This window comes from Equus asinus, unplaced genomic scaffold (genome assembly GCF_041296235.1).
Source record: "Equus asinus isolate D_3611 breed Donkey unplaced genomic scaffold, EquAss-T2T_v2 contig_803, whole genome shotgun sequence".
Taxonomy (NCBI): Eukaryota; Metazoa; Chordata; class Mammalia; order Perissodactyla; family Equidae; genus Equus; species Equus asinus.
The window spans coordinates 27326-48250 of record NW_027225520.1 but is presented as its reverse complement, the minus strand read 5'-3'; the positions used below and the strand labels follow the sequence as shown (position 1 = coordinate 48250).

Below are 20925 nucleotides of genomic sequence, written 5' to 3'. Positions count from 1 at the left end.
CAGCATTGTTTTTACTAAAGGAAAAAGGAATAATCTAAATGTTTATTAATTTTAAAATAGAAAAATATATTCATAAAAGGGACTACTATTCGGTAGTTAAAAGGAATAATCTCAATCTATATGCATCCACATGGATAAATTTTGAAGTCATAGTGAATAACCATGCTGAATTGCAGAATGATATGCACAGTCTGGTGCAATTTATAGAAACTTTATAATTTTAAAAAATTATATATATACATTTTTTAAAGAAACAGATCTGTGAAAAAGTATAAAACCATGGGAGTGTATTGTTTAAGGTGTTGTCAAAATCACAGGTGACTCCCTTGTTTAGGCCAAGCCCAATTTGGGTTCTTTTAAAAATAAGCAATGAGGTAGAAGTTTCAGAATATCCAAAGACTAGAGAGTATTCAGAAGTTTCTTTTACCGTCCTTTAATTCTTTCTGCAAAAACGTTCAGACATGAGCACATTGGTTCCATCAGCCTCCTCAGGAAATGTCTTCATTTTTCATGTGCCCGAGCAGATAGGAACGCCCCAGGCCCCCTGCCTGCAACCTTTCATAGAGGCAGACGTTAGAGCTTTGACCCCAGCTAAAATCTGCTCCAAAGTGGGCAGAAAGAGGTATTATGGCCTTTTTCAAATGAACCTCTCCTAGGGTCAAAATAAATTATTGTATAATATATAATATATCCAATCGCAACTCAACGACCTCCCTTGAGGCAAGTTTGACGGGCAGATTCTTCTCTGTTCTTTATTAGCAACATCAGTCAGAAGGTGGCACAGTTTGTGAACAGCTTCTCACGGGAACTTTGCGAGCCTCACTGTTGCAACGATGTGAACCTGGTCTCTCTTGGAAAGATGCTTGCAGATCCCGGGAAGGCTTACTTGAGAACAACTGTCCACAGACAATTCATTATTGCTGTCTTTTTTTCTTCTAAAAGACACAGGAAAATATTTAAACCTTTGGTGCATGTGAGGGGGTTTTCAGGTGTACAAAGGGTCTCCACAAATGATGCACGTCACCTTCGAGGTGGTGGTCACCTGTGGGGAGACGTGGAGAAGAATGGCATCAGTGAGAGTGGAAGAGAAGCTTCAGCTGTACCTGTAACATTTTATTCTTTAAAAAACAAAGGTGAAGCAAATATTGCAAAATCACGGTAACATTTTAAAACTGGATGGTGGACATATAGGTGCTATTATATAATTCTCTCCTGCTTTCTGTACACTTGAAATGTTATACTTAAAAAAATGATAAAGAAACAAAGCAATGCTGAAGGGTGAACAACAAACTTGGAAAAATATATTCAGAACATGTATGGGTGTGGGCCCTGTGGCCGAGAGGTTAAGTTCATGTGCTCATCTTTGGCAGCCTGGGGTTTGCTGGTTCGGATCCTGGGTGTGGACCTACACACTGCTCACCAGGCCATGCTGCGGTAGCATCCCACATAGAAGAACTAGAATGACTTGGAACTAGGATATACAATTACGAACTGGGGCTTTGGGGAGAAAAAAAATACAGGAAAATTGGTAACAGGTGTTAGCTTAGGGCCACTCTTGCTCACCAAAAAAAAAGGAAAAGCATACTTAAAAAAAAAGGAACATGTATGAGAAAAGGGTCTATTTTCCTGATATGTAAAGACAAATCAATAAGGACAAGATAAATGACCCAAGAGAAAAATCTGTGGAGGATATGAATGGGGAATTTATAGAAAAATAGCTAATGAATTTATAAAATATATAGCCTAAATATATATGAATCTCTCTCCATGTGTGTCTATGTGTGTGTATACACTCATCAAACAAATGCAAATTGAGAAAACAATACTGCTTTTCACTATCATATTGGCAAAATTTCTTATATTTGGCAAAACACAGTGTTACTAATGGTGGAGAAGAAACATTCTCATGTGTTTTTGAGAAGACTGTATTGGTATAATCATTCTGGAAGGCAACATTTTTTACATTCCCTTTGAAAGACCAATTCCATTTCTAGGGTTTTTTCCCTTTGGATATAATTGCATGAATGCACACAGATATATGTATAAAGGTATTGTTTATCATAGTAAAAAATTGAAGAGAAAATAAATTTTCACCAGTGGAAGACAGATCAAATTGATGATGATACATCCAATTGCCGAATAGTCTGTATCAACAAATGAAGATCTCCACAATACAACATAAGTTTAGAATGAGCAAGTGGTGGAACCATGTATACAATACAATTCGATTTGCATGAAAGGCATGCGTTATACATACGTGTGCACCCAAATGTCTGAACGCAGCATCACAGTGATTACCTCCGGGGCATGAAACTGGAGGTTGGGAACAGGCAAGAAACCTTTTCTTTCCTCTTAGACTTTTATTGCATCAGTTAGGACTCTATGCTGCAAATGACGGAAAACGGAAACTCAACCTGCTCTAAGAAGTGGGTGGATTTGTTGGCTTAATGTAACTGAAAAATCTGGGGGGAGTTTCAGTTCATCTTGAATCACGGCTCTGCAATGTCACCAGGATGCTTTTCCTGGGTCATGACTTCATCTTTTGCGTATGTGAATGGTGTCCTCTAGGGGTGTGTACCTGATGGCCCTGATCATCTGGATAGCTCCCCTATCCATTACCAAAGGCAAGGGGGAATGCTTCCCTTTTCCAGAAGCCTCTACTTACTGGCTCTCAAGGGTTCATCAGTTCTAATTGGATTGTATACCAATCTTTGAATCAAACATCATCAATCGTGGCAACGGGCTTGTGGATCAATTCCAGGCAAACAAATTAACATAAAATGGAGTCTGGATGGTTTCCCAAAAGAAAGAGGGATGCTGGGCAGCAAAGAGCAAATATCCACTATTGCTAGATAATGTTTTCCCAAGGGCATGTAATTATCTGTCTGTCTATCTATCTATCTATCTATCTTTCTATCTATCTATCTATCTATCTATTTTATAGTCCACTAGGGCCTAGACTCTGAGCTCCACAGGAAGGGACTATGTTTGTGTCACTCATTATCTGTCCTTTGGGTCTAAGACGGGTTCCTGGAACATGATAGGTGGTCAGATAATATTTGTAGAATAAAAACAAGATGAAACAACCTACATTGCAACCTGACTCCTAATCACTGTCTACAGATTAAGAAAACTTAGTCACAGAATGAGCATCCTCAAGGCTATCTTTCACAATATTTTCATCCCAAGTGATCAGAAGAGAGGCTGATGTAGTGAGAGAGACACAATTTTTAGGAGAAACACTGATGGCTCTTTTAAACATTTGCTGATACTGCTTTTTGTTGATAGAAATTATTTGATACATTGTGTGAATTCATTACTCCTGAACTATTGCAATAGTGGATGAACTCAGCTAATTCACTTACTCTATTGTTCAAATAGCTTAGGGTCAGGCTAATTTAAGACTTTTCTTCTTCTTTCTCTTCCCTTTCCTTGGCCCTCCTTTGGGTACTCCCCTCACCGGGCCACCGAGAACTGCTTCTGCCTGTGCAGCTTGCCACATATTTACGGTTGCCAGATAAAATACAGGATGCTCAGTAATGTGTGAATTTCAGATAAACAGCGCATTATTTTTCAGTACGTGTATGTCCCAGATATTGCATGGGACCAGATATTACATGGGGTATGCTTATCTAAAAGATTATTCATTGTTTATCAGAGTTCACATGTAACTGAGCATCCAGTGTTTTTATTTGCAGTAATTTCTTATTTTTATTTGCTAAATCTGGCAACTCTACACATAATGCCGGCTACCTGCAACTACTTTCAGTTTCCCAAAGGGTAAACCCCTGGGCTTTCTGGACCATGAAATAGCTGATTATTGGATTTTTACTTGTTAGTATGGCTCTTTTATACTTAAAGAGCAATCCTAAAGTAAACCCGTGTGTAACCACCCCCCAGGTGAAGAAACATAGCAGAACGATGCCAGTACCTTAGCGCCATCTGTGGTTCTTTCCTATATCAGCATCCTCCTCCCTCCCTTGAGGGGTAACGACTGGCTTTTTTCATCATTCTCTGGCATCTCTTTAGGTTTGCCACCTGTGTAAGCATGCATAACGATATAGCTCCTTTTGACTACCTTTGATAGCTTCTTTGTGACTTGTTTCTTTCACCCAACCTTGCACTTGTGAGGTTTATCCATGTTTATGAGTGCCGCTGTGCTTCCTTACTTGTCATTGCTGCACAGTGTTCCAAAATGTGATCATACCCATGATTATCCATCCATTGTACTGTTGTGTGGTTGATGGTACAGTTTTAACTTAAGTTGAAAATTTTAGAATGTTTTAAATTTATTGCAGGAAACTAAAATAACTACCATAAAATAGTTTCATACCGTTTAGGGAAATTTCTAATACTTAGTACTCCTCTGAAAATTTCTGTTGCTATATTCAATAATTGGGCAAAGTTTAGAGGCTTATATAAATTGGTTCTCATTTATATTCACAAATTGTTTTTTATTGTGGAATAACAGACATATAGTAAAATGCACAAATCTTAAATATATATCTTGATGAATTTTTACATATGTATATACCTGTGTAACCATCACCCAGATCAAGATCTAGAACGTTTCCAGCATCCTTTTACTATGACTGTCTTGCAGCTCTTTTATTTCCTGTTGCTACCTACAAGATAGCTGTCTGTCTAAATTTTTGGACATGCCCAATACAAGTCTGTATGATGATGGGTTTTGGGCTTTCAGGTGCACCACATGGTGAGTCTGCACAATGCTAAGTGGTTCCTTTAGAGAAGGGCTCAAGCCATTCGATTTCCAAAAGGAAAAGTGATAATACAGATGCTGATGGGGCTAACAAAGTAGATGAACTAATGTTTCTATTAAATAAAAAAATATTTATCTTCCAAAAGGAGGATTTAAGATCAGGCAGATAGTAACATCACATGTCTTTATAGTTAAATTGAACATATAACTCTCTGCTTGTGTATTTATCATATAAAGAAAAAACTGACTTATTGCAAATATTATCACCCACTAGCTGTAAAATGCCTTGAACCTGGTGATGTGTAGAAAGTATAAGGATAAAGTTACATGCAAGCAATTTATTCAAAACTTTGAACTTATTGATATATTTTTTATTACTATAATGTATTCTGTATACTGCTCTGTATTCTGACCACAAATTGCTGTGATTCCCCTCAGAATTATGCCACTCTCTAATGGCTACATAACAGCAATGTCTCTTAAAATATACCCAGTGGCACAGTGGTTAAGTTTGCACCCTCCACTTCAGCGGCCCAGGGTTCACCTGTTCGGATCCCGGGTCCAGACAAGGCACCACTTGGCAAGCCATGCTGCGGGAGGCATCCCACATATAAAGTAGAGGAAGATGGGCATGAATGTTAGCTTAGGGCCAGTCTTCCTCAGCAAAAAGAGGGGGATTGGCTCAGGGCTAATCTGCCTAAAAAAAAATATATATATATATATATACACTCTGAAATTTATTTATTTATTTATATTTTAATTGCAGTAACATTGGATTATAACATTATATAGCTTTTGGATGTACAGCATAATATATTTCGAATTCTGTGTAGATTACATCCTGTTCACCACCCCAAAATTAATTATAGTCCATCCCCTCACATGTCAGCCTAATCACCCCTTTTGCCCTCCCCTCCTTTCCCTATGGCAACCACCAATCCAATCTCCATTGCTATGTGTTTGTTTGTCATTGCTTTTATCTTCTACTTATGAGTGAGGTCATACGGTATTTGACTTTCTCGCTCTGACTAATTTCACTCAGCAGAATACCCTCAAGGACCATCCCTGTTGTCAGAAATGGCCATGTTTCATCATTTCTTATGGCTGAGTAGTATTCCATTGTGTATAAATACCACATCTTGTTTATCCATTCATCCCTTGATGGGCACCTAGGTTGCTCCCAAGTCTTGGCTATTGTGTATAATGCTGCAATGAACATAGGGGTGCATGCATCTTTATGCTTTTGTATTTTCAAGTTCTTTGGATAAATGCCCTGCAGCAGAATAGCTGGATCATATGGTAGATCTATTCTTAATTTTCTGAGGATACTCCATACTGCTTTCCATAGTGGCTGCACCAGTTTGCACTCCCACCAGCAGTGTACAAGGGTTCCCTTCTCTCCACATACTCTCCAACATTTGTTGTTTCCTGTCTTGTTAATTATAGCCATTCTGACCAGAGGGAGGTGATACCTCATTGTAATTTTGATTTGCATGTCCCTGATAACTAATGATGTTGAGAACATTTTCATATGCCTGTTTGCCATCTGTGTATCTTCTTTAGAGAAATCTCTGTTCAGATCTTTTGCCCATTTTTTAATTGGATTGTTGGTTTTCTTGTTGAGCTGTATGAGTTCTTTGTATATTTTGGATACCAGCCCCTTATCTGGTATATGGTTTGCAAATATCTTCTCAATAAAGGAATACAGTCAAGTCGCAGGAAACAAAATCAATGTACAAAAATTAGTTGCGTTTGTACATACTAACAATGAAGCAGAAGAAAGAGAAATTAAGAATGCAATCCCACTTGCAATTGCAATCAAAAGAATAAAATACCTAGGAATAAACTTAACCAAAGAGGTGAAAGATCTGTACACCGAAAACTATAAAACATTGATGAAAGAACCCAAAGAAGACACATAGAAATGGAAAGATATTCCATGCTCTTGGATTTGAAGAATCAACATCATTAAAATGTCCATACTCCTTAAAGCAATCTGTAGATTCAATGCAATCCCTATCAAAGTTCCAACAAAATTTTTCAAAGAAATAGAACAAAGAATCCTAAAATTTACATGGAACAACAAAAGACCCTGAATAGCCAAAGAACACCTGAGAAAAAAGAACAAAGCTGGAGGTATCACACTTCCTGATTTCAAAATATACTACAAAGCTACAGTAACCAAAACAGCATGGTACTGGCACAAAAACAGACACACACATCAAGGGAACAGAATCGAGAGCCCAGAAATAAGCCCACACATTTATGGACAGCTAATATTCGACAAGGGAGCCAAGAGCATACCATGGAGAAAAGAGAGTCTCTTCAATAAATGGTGTTGGGAAAACTGGACAGCCACATGCAAAAGAATGAAAGATCATTCCCTTACACCATGCGCAAAAATCAACTCAAAATGGATTAAAGGCTTGAATGTAAGACCTGAAACCATGAAACTCCTGGAAGAAAACATAGGCAGTACGATCTTTGACGTCGGTCCTAGCAGCATATTTTCAAGTCACACGTCTGTCCGGGCAAGGGAAACTAAAGAAAAAATGAACAAGTGGGACTACATCAGACTAAAAAGCTTCTGCACAGCAAAGGAAACCATGTGAAATTTCTGAATGCTCACTAGAGATACGTTGTTCAGACAGATCTCTCCAGTATTTTACATTTTCAGCATGGGAAGGAAAGAGAACTCAAGCACTGAGAGTTTTAGTGAATCTTAAGGAAAAGTATTCACGTGTTAAATGAAATGATTTTGTGTGCACATGCAATACATGTTGAAGAGGAAGAGAGGGAAGAAGAAAGTGGATGGGCACTGAACAATGTTTTATTTCTATAAATGTGGAGCTTACAATTGAGAATCTCTTGCAGGAAAGATTCCAGGTCAAGATGTACGCTGTGACACATGATTAATCCCCACTCTCTCATCTCCCACTGAAATTCCAACACAGATACTTTTCAAAATCACAGAACTATATCTGTAGAAAACGATTACAGTCTCGTCAGTGTGCCAGAAATTTTGAGGACTACCTGGAAAATAGAAAGCAAATGGGTTGAAATTTCCTGTAAAAATCAAAAGAGAAGAAATTGCATCTCAGGACACCAAAGCCAAGCCAGGTTCTTTCTAGGAAGCCTCAGATAAGCTCTAGGCTCAGCATCAGCGGATTCAAAGGGAGGAGCTGGCTGTGGAGCAAACATCAGTGGAGTTCCCTCAAGATGCTTCCTCGTGAGAGTATTTGGGCCTGAGAGAAAAACCAAAGCCAGACTTGTAGTAATGTCAGAATTTAGACCCAAAAAAGCATTAAAACAAGATACTTTATAATATTAAAGGGGGAATTTGCAATGAAGGTATAAAATCTCTGCACCAAATAACATAGCATCAATATCGATCAAGCAACAACTGTAGGAGATGCAAGGAGAAATAGAAACCCACTAGAGATGGAGCCTTCAGTTCACCTCTCTCGATCTATTTTAGAGCAAGTAGACAAAAGTAAGAAAATAGAAGAAAGTGCAGTAATGTCTTCAAAGGTCTAGGGAAAGACTTTTTGAATTTAGCCTTATTGTTAATTAAGCATCAGGATAAAATGAAGACATCTGGAAATTAAAAAGTTACCATTCAGTGTCCCCACGAGAAAACAATTACTTGAAGTTCTTCAGGCCAAAAATGGGAAACCAAGACATCAGATTGTACATAATGGTGGCAACTAAGTACAACCAGAAAAAATAAAAGAAAAATTTAAGCAGCAAACTTTTAATGTCGTAGCCTTCAGTTTCCTTCTAAATTAGTTCAATCGCAATGTTTGGTTTGCGGTGAACAATACTTATGTAATCTTAATATTGTACATGCCGTGTATTGGTTTTCACTTTTGGGTGTCAAACAATGTCAAAAGCACAGAAGATTTAATAATTATATTACAGAACAGCAAGTAAATCTCATAAATCTTGGCAATTTAAAGATTACGTGGCAGGGTATCTCAGCCAACAAATTCAAGTGTATAAGAAATATCACTTTATTTTCTACATTTCAGTTTAATTTCCACCTCTGGGAAATATTCTCTTTCTCCCTCTACCTCTCTCATAAGACCTGCTTGATGGGAAATGTAACCACAGACATTCCTGGGCTTTCTCTGCCCTCCTGGGGTCCCACCAAGGTATGCAGTTGCCAAATATTCAGAGAGAAGGGCGCCCCCCAGGCTTCAGTGATCTGCACACCCGGGTAACCGGGAGCCTCCATGAATGACTCTTTGCAGCGCAGCAGATCTCTGCTCCTTTGGGGCTCCACGCGCGGCATGGGAGTCTCAGCTGAGGTTGGAACCCTGTGCTAGGGTCCTGCTTTCCCCAAATAGCTGACACCACTACCTTTTCTGAGGTTTGCCCCTCCTAGGGCTCCACCATGGAGCAGTGTTTGTTTCCCACGTAGCTTCTCAGCACCGCTCCGGCCCTCGCGGACCTCCGACGGGGGAGCCTCTCCTGCCCCTGCTCCTCCAGGGCCCCTGCGTCCTCCTGAACGTCGTGTGCTCCTCGCTGAGCTCAGGTGTGTGGACAAGTAAAACAGGCAAACATTTGACTGGCTAACTCTGCCCTCCTCCCTGCCCTGTGCCTCTCCTGAGGCAATAAAATTCACAGCACGTTACTGCTTGAATGGAAAAATGGAAAAGGGGAAACATGAATTAAGATCACACAGTATTTTTCAGACAATATTAACATAACTGAGAACAATAGGGAGGTAACTAGAGAGAAGAGGAGTAGAAGGGTAGTGTTCTTGCCTTTCATTGTGGATACTGAATCCATAGTAAATTTGATAAATCAAGAATTAAACATTTATATATGCTATTTAGAGTAAATAAGGCAATGACTAGAAAATAAAAATATAAACAATATAATCCAGAGGTGGAAGGGGAGTTAAATCATGATAAATTCTTAGTCCCTCAGAGTGGAATATCAATAGATTCTGTATAAACTTGATAAAACTTGAAGAAATATGATATAAAACTAAACTAAAAACTATTAACAGAGGTGATTTCTGGGAAATGAGTTAGGGCCTAGGGAGAAGAGGAGAAAACTGGGAAGAGGAGGGAGACTTTGTTATTTTCATTTTAAGCTTTTTTATTTTAATTTTTTTAATGATGCAATCCTTTTCTAACAAAAATTAGGTTAGTTAAAAATAAATGACTATTTTAACACACTGCCTCATCAACATTTATAAGACATACTTAATAAAGAATTCACACATTAAAATGTGCCTATGGGCACTAGGCCTTTACTTTAAAAATTCACTATTAAATTCCTTCCCATATTAGGAAGAGCTGCTAAAAAATCCACACCGAAAAACAAACCCCCTTAGCTTTATATAGATAAACAAATAATTTAGCCAAAAAGAAATACTTGAGAAACGACTAGAAGGAAACACTAACAAAAATTAGCAAGAGTGACAAGGCAATGGTAATGAGCACGCCGTCTTTCAAAAGAAGAAATCATTCAAAATATTTCTTTATCAGAGTCGCAAAAAAAATCATGTCCTCTGGTACAGTAAAACCACTTTAAAGATATATTCCAGCACCCTGCTAAATTCCATCAAAGTTCCTGTATGTAATCTCTATCAGTGCACACTACACTATATATTTACTCCTGAGATCTAAACTTCATGTAAAACTACACATCATCCTGAATAAGAGAGAGTGCAAGATGGCACAGGCAAGCACACAGACTCAGTGCCCTCTTCACAGTCTACTTTCCTTCAGAAGGTGGGCAAGTTCCTTTACCTCCAGCTCTTGTTTTTCTCCTCTGCCAATATGGAACTTCCAAATCGAGGTCTTATGAGGCTTTCCACATATGCCAAGAAGTAACCCAGCTACCAGGCAAAGAAGTCCAAGAGAGACCAAATGGAGAATCTGCTGGGGAAGGAAAGCCTAACCAAAGGGAGAGAATGGCCCCACTTGATAGTCAGCAACTGGGTCCACAAAGATGAGCGAGACGGCCGTGGATTCTCTCACTCTAGTGGGAGAATGAGAAGAGAGAATTAGAAAGGGGATCAATACCCATCCCAGCCAGTGCCTGGCCCTTTGAGCCAACCCAGCTGAGAACACAGACATGAAACACAGATGACTTGTTCCACTGAGGTCTGCCCAAATTCCTGACCCACTGAATCAAGAGCAAATAAAATGGTGGTTGTTTTATGCTGCACATTTTGGGGTAATCTGCTACAAAGGAATAAGTAACGCATATAGTCCCCTTTGTGTATTCTCATTCATGATACTGTTTGTGTCTTCTTTTTTTGATCAATCTTGCTAGAGTTTTATCTATTTTAATTTTTTCAAAGAATGAAGTTTTAACTTTGTCGATTTTCTTATTGTATCTTTACTTTCTATTTCACTGGTTTGTGTACTTTCTTTTACTATCTTTCTATTTTCTTTGACTTTACTCAGTTATTATTTTTCTAATTTCTTAAGAGGGACACATATTAATTTTAAGATTTTCTTCTTTTCTAATATAAGCATTTAAAATTTCTTTCAAAATTCCTTTCAAAGCACCTAATCCCACTAGTCTTGATTTGCTTCTTCATTATCTTTTGGTTTTAGACATTTACATTTTCCATCATAAGTTTCATCTTAAACCCAGAAGTTACTACACAGGGATTTTAAATTTATTTTTCGCTTTTAATTTCTAACTTTCTTGAGTCTATGCAGTTTGTTGAAGTTTTCTTCATGGCCTAGTGTGTGATCATTTGTAACTCCTCCATACGTGCTCAAGGAAAATATGTGTTCTCTGATTATTGAATGTCCATTCGGTCAAGTTGGTTAATGCTTTTGTTGAGATCTTCTTTATATCGTTGCTGAATTGTGTCTGTTTGGTCAATCAGTGCTGAGAGAGGTGTGTTGAATCACTCACGATAACGGCGGATTCATCATTTTTTCTCTGTAGTTCTGTAGATTTTTGCTTCATCAATAGTGAGCCTATTTTATTAGCTCCATACATGTTTAAAATTGCTCTAGCTTGGCGAATAGAATGTTTTATCATTGCACCATGACCCTCTCTGTTCCTAACAATGTGCCAGCTTTCTTTTGGAAAACTGCTTGGCAATTTCTTATAAAGTTAAGCATACCCAGAATGACCCAGAAATACCACATCTATATTTCCCCAAGAGAAATAAAACATGCCCACAAAAAAGACTTGTACAAGAATGTTTATAGCAACTGTTGACCTTAAACAGACAGTCAGTTATTTCTCCAGCAAAAATGGGTTTATGGGGGACCAGGAAAGAATTGCAGTTCAAAGTCTGAAACCATCTCGAGCCAGGTGCAAGTCGCTAGCAGCATGGAGGAGAAACTCTATTCTGGGAGGAAGAGCAAGTTGGGACGGCCATTGTAAACATGGAGTCCAGAGGTATAGCAGCGTTTCACTAGCTGAGTTGTGATAGTCTCTCATTGGCTGAGCTTCTTGGTCAAGAAGAAGTCTGTCTTCTTCCTGTTGGGCTCTGCTAGAAGGTAGGGTGTGAGAGCTCCGCCTTTGGGCCCCAAGACTCCAATTTAATGAAGTTTCTATTTATTAATTTCCACACAACTTTATTCATAATCGCTAAAAACGGAAACAATCCAGATGTCCAGCAATGGGTGAATGGGTAGACAAAGTATTCGATGGAATACTTTTCAGCAATAAAATCCAACTCCTGATCACGCAACAGTAGGGATGGATCTGGAAAGCATGGTTAGAGAAAGAAGGCCCACCTGGGAGAGGACCTACCCCCTTTATGTGTGTGGTGATGGAAATCAGAGCAGAGGTTGGCTGCCTAACAGTGGGCGCCTGGAAAGGGGATGAGGGAACTCTCAGTGATGGAAATACTCTGTATCCCGATTGGGTGGTGCTTACACAGCTGTTTACGTTTAGCAAAACTCATCAAATCACACACTAAAAGATCAATCCTTTCCACGGTATTTAAATTTTACCTCAATAAAAAGCGGATGGGAAAAAAAAAGCCTGGCGATGTTGGAAAGTAACGCTAAGCGATGTAAGGAGAAATCTGCGGTAGTAAACCCTTTTTAAAAAATATTAAGTGAAGAAAACGTTCCAATAAGCTGAGCTGTATTTGTGTGACTAAATAAGGACGTTAAAAAGCCCTGCAAACAGTGAATCCCTTCTGCTCCGAGGAGCGCTTTCATTTTTCCTCGGATGCTGGGGCCCTGGAGCTCCGGTCGGATTAGGGACCCTAACGCCTCACCTGCGCCCCGGCCCCGCCCCTCAGGCATAATCCCGTCGTACCCGCCCATCCTTTGAACCGTGCGTTCCCCTTTCAATCAGTTCGAATAGCACAGGGAGAGAACCAATCGCAAGCCTCGTGGGAGAGAAGGGGCGGGCCCCTTTCCCGCAGGGGTTGCTCAAAGGCCCTCCAATCAGAGGCTGGGTGTGGGAAGTTCGGATTCTGGGCGGCTCAGGTGTAGGCGGCACTGCTCCGAGGCGGCGGCGGCGGCTCTCCAGACAGGGAGCGTTCCTTTCCTTTTGGTTTGACTGAGGTTTCACGCGACAGGCTGCCTGAGGAAGGTGAGTGCTGGGAGCTGGAGGAAGGGCGCTGGCTCGCCTCCTCCTAGAAGGTCTGGAAGGGTCTGAGGTGGGCAGTGGCGAGCTGGACGCCGCTTGGGGGAGGCTCCTCTAGGACCACTTACCTGTCCTTCCCGCAGCCGATGGCTCCGTCCTCCAGAAGAGTAAGTATTTGTTGCCATAATCTATGCAGCAGTCAGCGTTTCACCACTGGGCCGTGATTGGCCTCTGGGGCGGGACGATGCTTAGCATCCTTGGCCCCGACCTTCAATTCCAGTAGCTGCTCCCAGAGCCAGCGACAACTAAACCCGCCCTGGTTGGGAACCTCTAGGCAAGCAAGACGAAGGCATTCTAGACTTTCAAGCTGGAAGAAACTCCACTCAGCCAAGAGGGGAACTTAGATGTCCTGTATGTGAAGAGCCAGGCTGCGGGGCTTGAGATCCCAGCTCCAGCGCCTGTTGGCAGTTCTCTCCCTCACCTGTGTAACAGCGATGACACTAACCACCTGTGCTGGTTTAGGTGACAATTAAACACGCCTTTACTATTAACTCGAGCTTTTGCACACACCCTGTCTCTCTTTGTGGAGCATAGTCCTATGCAGTATTTTAAAATAACTAATGGTTTATTGTTTAACATTTAGCACATTAATACTTGCAGGAGGTGGCAAGTCAAATAGTAGAGGAGCATGCTTACTGAAAAGTAGAGTCCTTTGTCACTTCCCCTGGGCTCTTACAGGAGAATGTTATTAGCATCCAGGTCAGAAGAATTCTCATTTTTTATATACTCTGTTGATTGCTTAAAATCATGTAACATTTTAATGGGTTGCATTTCTTGTGCAGATTTTTCTTTTATCTGGAGTTTTCTAGTGGACTGTCTCAGTTATTCTTGTTGTTGAAGAGTATAGTGTGCTTAGAACTTTTCTATCTTCCTATTGCAGACCTTCCCCTTTTTCTTTCTTTTTTTTTCTTTTGAGCCAGCAACACTTGTGGAGAATCAGTCATCTTTCTCCCATTGGGCTTGGTTCTTTTCTATACCAGCTGCATAGGTGACTCCCTTAGACTTTCCACTTTCCTTTATTCTTTTCCTCATTTGAATGAAGGATTTCCTGGAACACATGGCATCCTGTTTCTTGTCCTTCTCCCTTGTTTTGCTTGAACACGTTCTCAAGAATCTTTCTAAGAAAAGAGTATGGGCCAGGTAAACAATATGATTTTTCACATGGCCGAAAATAATTTCATTATGCCCTCAAATGGCAAACTATGGTTATCCTTCTGTATCACCATGGTAGTTCTTCTAAAATCCCATCTTTTGCTCAATCTTGTATATCCAACTGCCTGCTTATCATCCCTGTCTGTCTAATAGGCATCTCGTGTGTTTGTTTTGTTTTGTTTTTTGGCTTGAGAAAAAATGCCAGGCTGCCTGCCTTCATCACAGGGAAAGGTTAGGAAACGATTCTGTATACTGTCCTTCACTTACTTTCCCTATTCTCTCCTTTCCTTCACTCTTGTCACTTTGTAATGCTGTGCGGTGAGCCTAGAGCCTCTTGTTTGTGTTATGGCCCACAGCTTCCTGGGCTTCACTTCATCTGTCAAGCAAGGCCCTATGTAGAAGCCCAAAATAGATCGTACTATCTTTTGATAACTTTCTTCCCACTCTGCAGTGTCGTATATTTATTCCATTTTGTACTGAAAATTTTTTATTTCAGAATGCTCTGAGGTGGGGCAGGAGGTGAACTGGAATCTTAATTTTTTAAATAATATGAAAATCTATATAAGTTGTCTACCTTTCTTTTCCCTGGCAGGATGGCTGCATCACATTTTGCCAGTCAACTGAGAAAGGATTTAAGTATTGAGATGATTAGAACTAAAATTGCTGAGGAGAGTTTTCTCTCTCAGAAAGCAGACAGATATGATAAATATGAACGAAAAAGACACTCTGGTTTGACGGATGTCAACCTTCCAACCTTGGAAGGTAGAAATCTTGAATTAGAGGAGACATCTCAAGAGCCTATTCCAGAAGAGATGAGTGTGAGGCAAAGTAAGTAAAGAGCTATTGTAATTTTAACTGCTTTGAAGAGGGGAAAAAAGTTGGTTTAATACCTGAGGTTAAAAAATCCTTGACCAGGGGCCAGCTGGGTGGTGTGGTGGTTAGGTTCACATACTCTGCTTCTGCGGCCCGAGGTTTGTGGGTTCGGATCCTGGGCGTGGACCTACATACTGCTCCTCAAGCCTGTGGCAGCATCCAGCAAACAAAATAGAGGAAGCTTTGGCAACAGATGTTACCTCAGGGACAATCTTCCACATCAAAAAAAAAAAAAAAACTTACCAGAAGAATGGAGTTTTGAAATACCATTCTAAATAACTTGATATTTTCTATGACTAAATACTTCCTATTTAAGGTAAAGGCTGTGAAAGTTCCATTCGCTTGTGGAGTGTTGTAAGTTCTGACTTCTGGAGTTTGAATAAGATAAGTGTTGACAAGATTAATTGATAAGGGACATTAAAATAGAAGTTTTGTAGCTAAATCAGGTCTCAAGTTGTTTAAATGTTCACTGCTTCAATTTTGTCATTTTCCAGGACCAGTGAAATATGCAGCCCAAGGGCCTTCTTTACAGGGAGACCAGCTTTACTCTGAGTGACATGAGAAGCCATTATTGGATTAGTGTGTTTATAATCTGCTTTATGTTTTAAAGCATCACTTACGGATGGTAGGGTGACCAGCATGGCCTCCAGAAGACCAGCTGGGAGATAACTGCAATAATTTAGCTCATGGTTGACCACAGTGGGAACGGCAACCCTGGGTGGTTTCATTCTGGTTACATTTTGAAGTTTGAACCAATAGGATTTCCTAATAGAGTGGATGTAGGTTGATAAAGAAAAGTCAGGATGGTTCTAAGGGTTTTGGCCTGAGCAACTAAAAAAATGGAGTGGCCATTTACTAAGTTGTAAAATACTGAGAGAAGAACTTGCCATCTATAGATGGCAAGTCAGGGTGCTGTCTAGTATGGTCTGATGATGTGAAATATAAAGCTGGGCTGTTTTAGTGAAGAGGAAGAAATAATTGAGAAACAGCAATGAGGGACCACCCCCCACCCCGGCCCGCTTCAGGCCCAGTGATATGACCTTTGTGGGAGAAGAAAACAGTCAACCACTTGAGAGGACAACTAGGGGAGCGTTGTCTTCAGGGGAGAGCCAGGTTACGGTTAGATCAAGAGATGAAGGGAAGAGGAACTTCAGGGAAGTTGAGGATATAGGGGTTTCATCGATGATTAACCACTTCATCATCTGAGCTTTCGCATCTTCTGTTCTCTGCCTGGATTATTTCTTTTAAACAACTTTATTGAGGTAGAATTTGCATACCATAAAATTCACCCATTTAAGTAAATGCCTTTTGTTTAGTAAATTTACTGAGTTGTGCAGTCATCTCCCTGGATTATTTTAAACCCTCACCCAGTGGGCAAACGCACTCTCATTCTTCAGAAACCTTCTCGGGTATTCTCTCTTCTGACAAGCCTTTCCTGACCTCCCCAGACAGGTTTATACTGATTCTCGATTGTGCATTCTCGTAGTCTTCATTCCATGCTAAACCAAATTGAAACTGTGCTCATCTCCCCCACGATACTGTGAGCCCTTCAGGGGCAGAAATTCTCTTATTCTTACTTCCTAAAAATGTCTGGTACATAGTAGCCACTCACATTTTTCAAACAAGTTTAAATAAACATGAGAATACATAGTAGAAACCTGAGTTGAGAATCACAGGTGGGAGATAAGGAATCTGACAGGTCAAGGTGTCATCCAGGGATGCCTCTGAAGCTTGACTGAGGCTGGAGGAGCTGTTTCCAAGATGACTCACTCACATGACTGGCAAGTCGATGCTGGCTTTTGGCAGGAGGCCTTAGTTCTTCGTCATGTGGTGTCTCCATAGGGCTGCCTGAATCTCCTTAAGGCTTCACATGGCCACTGACTTCCCCAGCGCAAGTGATCTGAGAGAGAGCAGGGCCAAGCTGCACTGTCTTTAATGATACAGTCTTGGAAGCCACACTCCATCATTCCCACACTTTTCTTGGTGACACAGCTCAGCCCTATTCTGTGTGGAGGGGACAACACAAGGGCATGACTACCAGGAGGTGAGAATTGTTGGAGGTCAGCTTGGAGGTGGGTGATCATAGAAGTTAATTAATTTAAAAGTGAAGTAATGGATGCCTAGGGGATGGCAAGCAGTTAATTTGTGAACAAGAGAAGGCAAAAGGGAGAGAAATTTTGAAAGAACAGGGGTTGAAATGACTTGTGTGGTTAGCGTGCTAAGGAATCAATACGAAGTTACTGAAAGTATTGCTTAGCAGCTGTTGAAGTTAGATAATGGTATTTTAGACATTTGGATAACTTTTTATTTGAATGTTTTATATGCTATTTTCCCCCCTGCTTAGGATCAGCAAAGTCTCTTCTAAGTGATCAACGAAGACAAATGTTCCAGAAATACGTAGAGGAAAAGCGACTGAAAAAATTGAGAAACCTTCAGCGATGACCATTTATAGTGTGTGTTTATAGACATGATAAGACTATTTTTCTTTCATGAATACCAGCACACCAACCAAAAAAGGTAAATTTAGTATCATAACTTGATATTCAGGAATAGTTCTTAACCAGACTTTTCTTTAAGAGATTATACTTGATCTTAGCCAAGAGGCCAAGAAGCGATTATTTGAGAGTTTAAATGACTAAAACAACCCTTTCCCTGTAGTCCCTTTATTCACTTAGCTAGTTGGCAGGAGCTGGGAGTGACATCCTAATAGTTCAGAAGATGGAGATGAGGTCTCTCGGTGCAGCCATAGGTAGGTTGACACGGGATAAAACTAGCAAAGCAGTCAGAGCCAGGCTGGACGGGCAAGGCCGGGCGAAGGATCTGGCGTCCACCCTGTCGGATGCGGAGAGTCAAGAGAGGCTTATACATGAGCTTGTACCATGATCAGATTAATAATTCAGGAAGATTACCCTAGGCTGGAAGATCGTAGTCTGGAAGGGGAAGAACTTATAGGTAGGAAGACTGTAGTGAGACTGTCGTGATGGAATAGATGAGACAGGATAAGGGGACTGGGGCAGTGGGCTTAAAGGAAGAAACAGGTGTGAGACATCTCAGGAGATAAATTTGACGGGGACCAAGCAGATGGTGAGGGGTGAAGGAAATTGAAGAGTCGGAGATAAGATGATTCTGAAGATAAATTAGTTTGAGCAACCATATAAATTGTGCTGCAGCTAAAAGAGGGGTGGAAGCCAGGAAAAGGAACATGCCTAAGTGGGTGCATATTGATAATGCTTTTCCTGCTTTTTCTGCAGCTCATTTGGGCCATCTGGATAACAGGCAGTTGGGAATAAAAATTTGAAAATCAGGACGGAGATCCATGCTGAGTGGTGGATTTAGGATATGATATTGGGAGTATGGATGGGGGTTTAAGCTGTAGGGCTAAATGAGACCACTCCAGTAAAGATATACACATTGTGAAAGAGTGAGGTCTAGAGAGCACCTTCAAGTGGGCAGAAGTCAGGTACCAGTGATAGGTCAGATTGGCAGGAGAGCTAAAACAGGACAGAAGCTGGAGGAGGGGTGATCTAAAGAAGAGAATGATCCATGAGTTAAGGGGGATGAAGTTTGAACACAGGCAGCTGGATTTGTAAATTAGGTAGTCACTGGTGATTTGCTCTTTTCAAGGTCGTCTCTTGTTGGCTGTGTATTCATTCCTGATTTAAATAAGAATTGAATAATATAAAAGCTCAAGATATCGCCTGTTTTTGTTTGCTTCAGGAATGTCATTGATTTGAGAGACCTTTGATTACTCTGCATGTGACCTTAGGATAAGGTGGAAGTGACCAAAATTAGTAGAATGTAGCTCAAGGTGGAAAGATACAGAAAAATATGGTGTGTATGTGTTCGAGGAGGGCGAGATTGTTTCTGTTTGGAGGAACATCAGAGAAGACCTCTTGGAAGGGGCTGAATTTAATCTGGCTTCTCAAGAGTATGTAAGGCACCAGTCATTGGTCTAAACTGTAAACAGCTATTTACAAAGTGTTATATGTAGGGGGAAAAAGACACACATTGTTGTGTTAAATAATACGATTCACCAGTAGTTTTTTATTCTACTTAGACAATAGCCATCGCTGAATATTGTTTACTTTGTGCCTCGTTTCTTCAGCACTAGATCTTCCCTGAGATTTGGAGAAGCAAGTGGCTTCTAATCTACAGAAGAAGTCTGATTGTGCTTCTTCAGGAATTTTAGAGTTGATAAATAACTTATCACTTTTAATCAATCCTTCTCTTGCTGGATTTCTTCCTTGCTTTGTGATCAGGTCTCCATTTTCTTATGGACAGAGGACAAGTGCACAATCATTGGATTTGAAGGCAAACTGTCAAAGCTAAGAAAGTAAGCTGTGCAGTATCTTTTCATAAACAGGAGAGAAGAGATCTTAATACTCTAGTTTCTTCATTGACCCCTTCCAAATATTTCCAGTTCATCATATTAACAAGGATTCTAATACCTGGAAAATATAGTATGAAATTTCTCCTTTGTGCTCACTGAGAAATATGAGTAAGTTTTGAGGCTTTTAAGCATAATTTAAATCAAACCAGAACCAGAAAAGAGAGTAATTTAAGTTAGCAAGTATCTTTTTGCCATAAATGATTAAGGGTTGGATGACTAAGGGTAAAATTTAACTTTAAAATGGAGACTTTATTTTGTAATGAGACATGGAAGTAAATTATGGCAGTTCATTTTTTTTAACTTTGTCTGCTTTTGATTGTTTTAATGCTGTTCCATCTTGTATGGATTGCCAGGTCAAAGGCCAAAGCCCAAATGGAGCTGACTAGGGTGAAGTTGATAGTAGATAATTGTTACTAAAATGATGAATCGTGCTCCTTTTCTCAGAGTAAGTAAATTCATTTTAAATCTATTATCAGCTTCAATCAGAGTGATTATTTTACTAGAGTTAACAGTACCAAACTCCCTGTTATTGGCATGGTGACATAGAGCAGTTTTGGCTAGATGCTAAGGAAGTACTCACTTGAAATATTCATTGCCAAACATCCCTTATGAGATCTATACCAACTCTGTGTGTCACTCTGTTTGTTTACTGGGCTCTATTATGCATCCATGTCACTATAAAATGCAGATAGGGATATAAAGCACGTAGGGTGGGGGATAAACTTACGGGTCTTCAGAACACCATTATGGACAAAGTTAATAGGACGATTACTAAAATAAAGTGAAGTGGGCAAGGAGGTAAATAGCATGTCTCTTTATCAGGTGAGAAGGCTCCGTTTCACGTATTCAATAAATTGAGTCACTGCCATGTTCCTCTAGGCTCTAGGATATAGTAATGAATAAAGCAACATTCCCTGTTTTCATGGAGCTTACATGTGAGATAGGCAATGAAAAGAAAAATATATAGTATGTGATGGTCCTAAGTATTATGCGGGAAATAAAAAAAAAAAAAGAAGGCAGATGGGGAGTATTGAAGCTGGTACAGGGTGAGCTTCCGATGGGGCCTCACTGAGACGGTGGCGCTTTGAATGCAGTCTCCAAGGAAGTTGCAGAGTGCACTGTGGGAAGAGTTTTCTATCCAGGAGAAGATTTTTCCAGACAAAATTCAAAAGTTTTGAAGCGAAAACATGCTGGTATG

At 40.1% G+C, this 20925-nt stretch overlaps 1 protein-coding gene across 1 annotated transcript in view; it reads right to left on the bottom strand.

The window, feature by feature from the left end:
- Positions 1-417: 417 nt before the first annotated feature.
- LOC139044334 (serine/threonine-protein phosphatase 2A regulatory subunit B'' subunit alpha-like) overlaps positions 418-20925 on the bottom strand; it is a 41400-nt gene continuing 20892 nt past the window's right edge. The window contains exon 2 of the mRNA XM_070503772.1: positions 418-1042. Within this exon, the coding sequence (XP_070359873.1) occupies positions 986-1042 (57 nt within the window). The 3' untranslated portion in view covers positions 418-985. The remainder of the gene's footprint in view (positions 1043-20925) is intronic.